General features: G+C 53.8%; 1 protein-coding gene across 1 annotated transcript; it reads left to right on the top strand.

Moving 5' to 3' along the window:
• The first annotated feature begins 279 nt into the window (after positions 1–279).
• LINC02874 (long intergenic non-protein coding RNA 2874) lies at positions 280–4,231 on the top strand. The gene is given in 4 exon segments (XM_017861414.1): positions 280–302; positions 1,926–2,172; positions 3,703–3,832; positions 4,167–4,231. Coding segments are annotated over 4 exon segments (465 nt in total).
• Positions 4,232–6,000: the final 1,769 nt, after the last annotated feature.

A 6,000-nucleotide genomic window follows, 5' to 3' on the forward strand; every position in this document is an offset into this window, starting at 1 on the left:
TCACCATTGCTCCCAGCATACCACCATCACACCTTAGATTTTAACACTGCCGTTTTTGAAGTTTACCCCTCTGAGTCTTGGCTTCTGCTGTTTACTCAGGCTCAAATCCAGCCCCACTTTACAGATGACAAAACAGAGAACTAAGAATGTTAAGTAACTAGCCCAAGGTCACACAGCTAGAAAGCAATTGAGCCTGGTTAGAGCTCAGGTCATTAGAGCATCAATTAATCAAGCATTAATTTGTGTTACAGACAATTAGAGAATGAGAATTAGCAGGACATGTCGCTAATGGTGCGGAAGAAGTTAGGGGAGAGGAATCAGGCAGGTTCCAGAGTGAAGGAGGGCCAGGCTAGGCCTTGAAATATGGGCAGACTCTGAATGTGTGTTCTTGAAAGGGGAGGGCAAGAGAAAAGTACAAAGATGACAGCAAAGAGAGGGAGAGAGGAAGGGAGAGGGGGTCGTCAAAATTAGGGAGAGAATGTGGCATGGTGAACAGAGCTGTGACTGGGAGTCAGGAGACCCAGCTGTGTCCCCTCAACTTCCTGTGTGATCTTGGGCAAGGAAGGCCCTTCCCTCTCTGGGGGGTGCCTTGTCTATCAGTGAAGGATAGATGCACCTAGGTGGCCTCTGGGGTCCCACCTGGCCCTGACATCCCAGGAATTTTTGTGTTGCCATTGGACCTTGAAACACAGAATCTGACCCCAGACCCCTGACACGTGGTACAGGCTTGGACAGCAAGGGCAGACGGGGCCAGCAGCTAACATGACACCTGACAGAGAGCACCCAAGGGCTATCCCCATCCACACGCAGTCACTCATGCGCCCCTTCTCCCCCTGCATCCGTGCTACTAAGCATGTGTGGATTCGCTGCAGTGGATCCAATCCTGTGGAAGCTAGAACGCAGCAGGGGCCAAAGAGTCATACACTCAAGGAAAGGCAAAGGGAATGGAGGTCCTTAGAGAAGGGGCAAAGAAAAATTCCTGAAAGTAAGGGTGGAGGTTTTCAGATTGGAATACATGGTCTGCCAAATTGGAGGACATTTGAGGAAAAAGAATGGTCCCCAATCAAGACAGCACTGCACCCAAGCATAAAATACCTTCCAGACCATCAGCAAAGGAAACAATCCTGTCTCAGGGGCCTGTGCTCACAACAACAAATGCTGCTGGAGAGCTCAGAGCCCGTGGAGGCAGAAGATGCCTCACTAGAGACTGTGGACACATATCTGGGCACACACACAGGCATGCACACACAGGTGCTTGCACACAAGCCTGAACAGAGACCCCACCGTGGGCCATCCATCCTCCCACTTCCCAGTTGAGCCCGGTAAGCAGCTCTCCCTCTCCAGGAAACACACCCTCACGTGCCGATGACATGCAGCCCTGGAAGTCAGAACGTCTTGCTGTCTCACCTCGCTCCCTCTTGCTGCAGTTCTGATGTGCTTGCTTCTTTTCTGACTCAAGAGATGCCAAACAGAAACAGGCCCACCCACTTCTGCGTCCTGACTTTCGCCTTCTGGAACATGAACTCAGCTCTTACCTTTCCTACCTGTTTGACCTCCAGACCCGTCTTATTCACAACGGAATGCCAAATGATGGATGATGGGCACTCGGGAGCCCACGTGATCCTCCAGTGGCCAGCCTCACTGTGCCCTCCAGATTTATCCCACAGCTAGAAGTTCAGGGCAAGCACCAGCTCCTCTGCTGACTGGCTGCAAAAGCTCAGGCTGAGTTTCTGTGTTCTACAATGTTACGGTGAAGATTACATGAGAACTGCCTGCAAAGCACTTAGCACAGAGCAGGGCACAGAGTAAGCTCTCGATGATGAATAATACACTTATTAATATTTGTCCCTAATTTTAACTCCCTCTGCCCTTATCCCACATCCCACAGGTTGAGTAGGAAGTCCTTTTTGAAGTCTAATCTCAAGCCTTCATGCCACGGATTGGGCGAAGGTTCCACCTTAATTGGAGTCCAGGGACTGAGGTGGAAAAGGCAGAACTGGCTGATTGGAGAAGCCACGTCCCTGCAAGGGGCCAGGAGGGAGATTACAGAGGCGCCAGGCCCAGAGCTCCAGCATGCACCTGCCGCCGCTCCAGGGGAGATCGGGGTCCTGCCAATTTACCCCACCCCATGATCTCATGGCTGTGCGTGCCAGGCACTGGCTCAGGGAGCGGGTACTGACAGCAGGGCCTGGGCAAGAAGCCCAAGACAAGAAGACGGGAAGGCTGTGGAGAGCCAACAACAGAGCTGTCCCCATGGGGCTCAGACACGAGTTTCCTCCGGCTTCCACGTGTGACCTTTAGCTAGTGACTCACCATCTCTGTCCCTCCTTCCAGGCCCTTCCATGCTCCCCAGTAGCCTCCCTGTGCTGCCCCCTCACACCAAAAGACAATGGGTGAGGGGAGGGGAGGCTCTCCTCCTCGCCAGGGGCCATTCCCTCCCCTGCATCTCTTTCTGCTGACCCTGAACAGGACACCCTTGCTTTAAGGCACGGGAAGTTCGTTGGGCAGGAGACAGGTGGCCAAATGCTGTCACTCCTGAGGCTGCCGCAGGCATGCAAGTAAATGCCAGCTGTAAAGGGCCTATAATCCCCAAGGAGATGCCTCTCTCTCTCTCTCTCTCTCTCTCTCTCTCTCTCTCGCTCTCTCGCTCTCTCGCTCTCTCGCTCTCTCTGTTTCAGGGTGTCCGTAGAGATCACACAGACCTTGAGTTAACCCCAATCCCAAGTTCTCCTGTGTCTTGACCCTCAACCTCTCCTTCCCCAGCCAATTCCTGGATATGTCTCTCCCCAAATTATCCCCTCCACTCACCCCAAAATCCACCACTGGGGGTCCAAAGACCCTCCCCTGAGCCTGGCTGGACAGACTGCAGCTTCTGGAACACAGCATGGCAGGCCTGGCTGGCAGTCCCAGGGGAAGGAGCCGTCTGGTCCTGCTGGACCACCAGGGGCTCCCTTTGCCTCCTGATTACAGGAAGAGGCCTCCACATGGCCCAGAGCTCTGCCCTCAGGGTGCTCTCTCTGCTCCCAATCTCACTGTCTGCTCTCAGACTTTCAGCTCCAGCGCAGCCAGACACATGTGCCTCCTTGTCCCCACCAAGGATCTCCCCGAGTAGGTTCCACCCCTTCCAGCTTCCCGGTCCCACCCCTTCCAGCTTTCGGGCCCTGCTTCCTGGCCTACCCTTCCTACAGGGAGCCACCTGGGCTCTGCCTGTCTCTCCCTCCGCAGTCACCACCCCAGCCCTAGAGTCCAGGTGCCCCTGCTGCTCCCACCTCAGACCTTGGCCTGAGAGACACCAGCCTTCCCCACCCTCAGGGAATTCCTCAAAAATCAAAAACCTCATAACATGGGTCCATCCACCATACACACACACACACACACACACACATACACATGCTCTGTCCTCCCCTCCAAACTCCTGGCCCCCACCTCCCTCTCTGTAAGGAAACTGGGGAGACTGAAATCCCCTCCAGCCCAGGAGCTCTATGAATCTGAGGTTTCTCTCCACAGCCTCAGGTCAGGGCTCCCGCCCCGGATGCAGCCAAGTCTGGAGGCAGGCTGACCACAGGGCACACAACCTCCTGACTGGCCTCTGGCTCCTGAGGGGGAGGCAGCTGGCCTTGGTAGCATTCCCCACTCCACTTTCCAGAATCTCCCTCAGCCCCATCTTGGTAGAAGTTGCACTCCCCTCTTTTCTCTCCCCAGCATCTCACAGAGAAGACACTTGGGTGGGCCACAGGCCAAAACTGGGCCAAAACCCTGGAGAGGAGGACCTGGCTCAAGGCCATATCACATTTCCATGTCATTTTCCAGTGGCACCAACTGAGCTGGACAGGCATGTGACTGGACAATCCCCACCCAGGAGGCAGGGCAAATTCCCAGAGTACCAGGTCACTGAGCCGTCTCTGGGGTAGGGCTCCCAAGGACTGGCTGGTTCTGGAATGATGCCACTGGGATGCCAGATGCCAGCTGCTCCCCCTGCCTGCCCCAGCCTCAAAGAAAGCCTTGTCCCTCCCAGACCATCACACATTGCCTGCTCTTGGAAGCCTTACCTGGTCAACCCCACCCAACTTTTACCACTTACTACACCACTTACTTCGCATACCCACAGCACTTCGATCCCAAGTTACCCTGTGCTCATTTGCCCTTGTTTACGTGTTACTTTGCAGATGTTCTCACAGAGCTACACATGCCATGATCAACACTAGTTGTGAGAGTCTCCAGTGTTCATTAAGCCTATTTTGCTGGAGGATTAGTCCCTGCCCTTAAAGAGTGCCAAAGAAGACTTTGGAATCTAAGTCACATCTCCCCTGCTGCAATTTTTTTCCTCTTGATAATCAAGCAATCTCACTGATAAAATCCTCAACAAGGGGCAGCTCTCCCCATGAGCAAGTTATTGCCTTGATTGCCAGGGAGGCCCCAGCTAAGGTTATACTGGGAAAGGAATCTCTGCGAGTACCTGTAAGAGGTCAGCTTCTCCTCAAAGCAAGCCTCTCCAGCTGGTGTACTGCAAACCCTTCCAAGACCAAGTTCCCCTCTCCTGGCCTCTAGAACCTGCCTGTGTGCCAGTGCTGTGTCCCCAGTAACACACATGAGTCTCTCCCTCAGAAGCCATAGAAAGATGCAGAGAGAGACCAACCTGGGATTGATTCTCAGCTCTAGCACTTACTAATTGTGCAGACGTAACTGCTCTGGACCTCAGCTTTGCTAACTATAAAATGAGAACCATTTTATAGATATGAACACTTCAGGAGAGTCATAAAGATTGAAGTTGATCTGTGCTGTGCCTGGCACAGAGGCCTCCTTCAGTAAATGGCAGCCATTGCTATTGGGGTGCCCCTACACCCCTTGCCCCTGCCCACCACTGGCTTTCACTTAGGCCCACACTGAGGGTGTGGCTGTTGTGTTGGGGGAAGGAAAGAAAGACCATGCCTGGGTTGCAGGGCCCCCACCCCCAAATGGTCTGCTTTTGTGGGAAGCCTTTTCTGATGACTTCACTCTACCCCTGGGCTGATTGACTAAGTGTCCAGCATCACGAGGAAAGAAGCAGGGTTCAGGGACAGCTTGCTTCAGCCCTGAAACTCATCCAGGCCTAGGTCCAGATGAGAGGCATGCCTGGGAGGTCTTCCCTTGTACCCTTGCCTGTCCTGCAGCACCCTCCAGCCTGCAGGCCACTCCTGGGTGGCACAGCACCTTGGATGTCAAGTGTGGGCCTTCCCGGGCACAGGGCAGGAGGGGGCACTTCTGTGGGTTGTTGGCGGCAGGAAGGGATGTGTCTCCAGCTGGATCTGGGTTCTCCCATTTTGGGGCCTAACCATGCCAGGACAGTGCACATAGGCACTTAGTGTGAATCTTATGATGGAGCAGAGGAGGAGCAAGGCAAAACCAGGGAGTCCCCAGGCCCCTGCTTCTGCCCTGCCCAGAGACAGTGGAGCAGGTGTCTCCAGCTTCTTAATCTCAATGCACAGTAAGAAATATATTTAACAGTAACCAACAGACACATACATTTACAAAACGATACTTTGTATTGCACTGGGATGGTTTTCTATCCTCACGACCCTCTAGTGAGTCACAGATGAGTCTGAGAAATCCCGCTATAAGTAACGTAAGCAAGCCACAGTCCCTGGCTGGCAAGTGAGGGAGTGCCCCACCAGGACAGGGACACTGAGGTAGCAATGAAAACAGCGAGTGCAACCACTCCTTCCTTTTCCCTCTGCTCAGCCCCTCATGGGTGAGGAGAGAAGCGGCCAAGCCGAGGACTCCATGAGAAAGATGCCGGAGCTGCCCCACTTTGCAGCAGGTGCTTCCCCTGGATTCTCACTAATCCTCTCGACAGCCATGAGCACCAGCAGTTATCTGTTCCATTTTGGAGAGGGGGCAATGCAGGCTCAGAGGCTTTAAAAAGATGTACTATGTGCTTGCTGTGTGCCGGCAATGTTCTGAATGGTTTATATAACGCACAGCGCTTATCTAGTCCCCAGAGCAGCCCTAGGCAGCCAGTAC

The sequence above is a fragment of the Rhinopithecus bieti genome, unplaced genomic scaffold (assembly GCF_001698545.2).
Source record: "Rhinopithecus bieti isolate Rb0 unplaced genomic scaffold, ASM169854v2 scaffold_56806, whole genome shotgun sequence".
Classification (NCBI taxonomy): domain Eukaryota; kingdom Metazoa; phylum Chordata; class Mammalia; order Primates; family Cercopithecidae; genus Rhinopithecus; species Rhinopithecus bieti.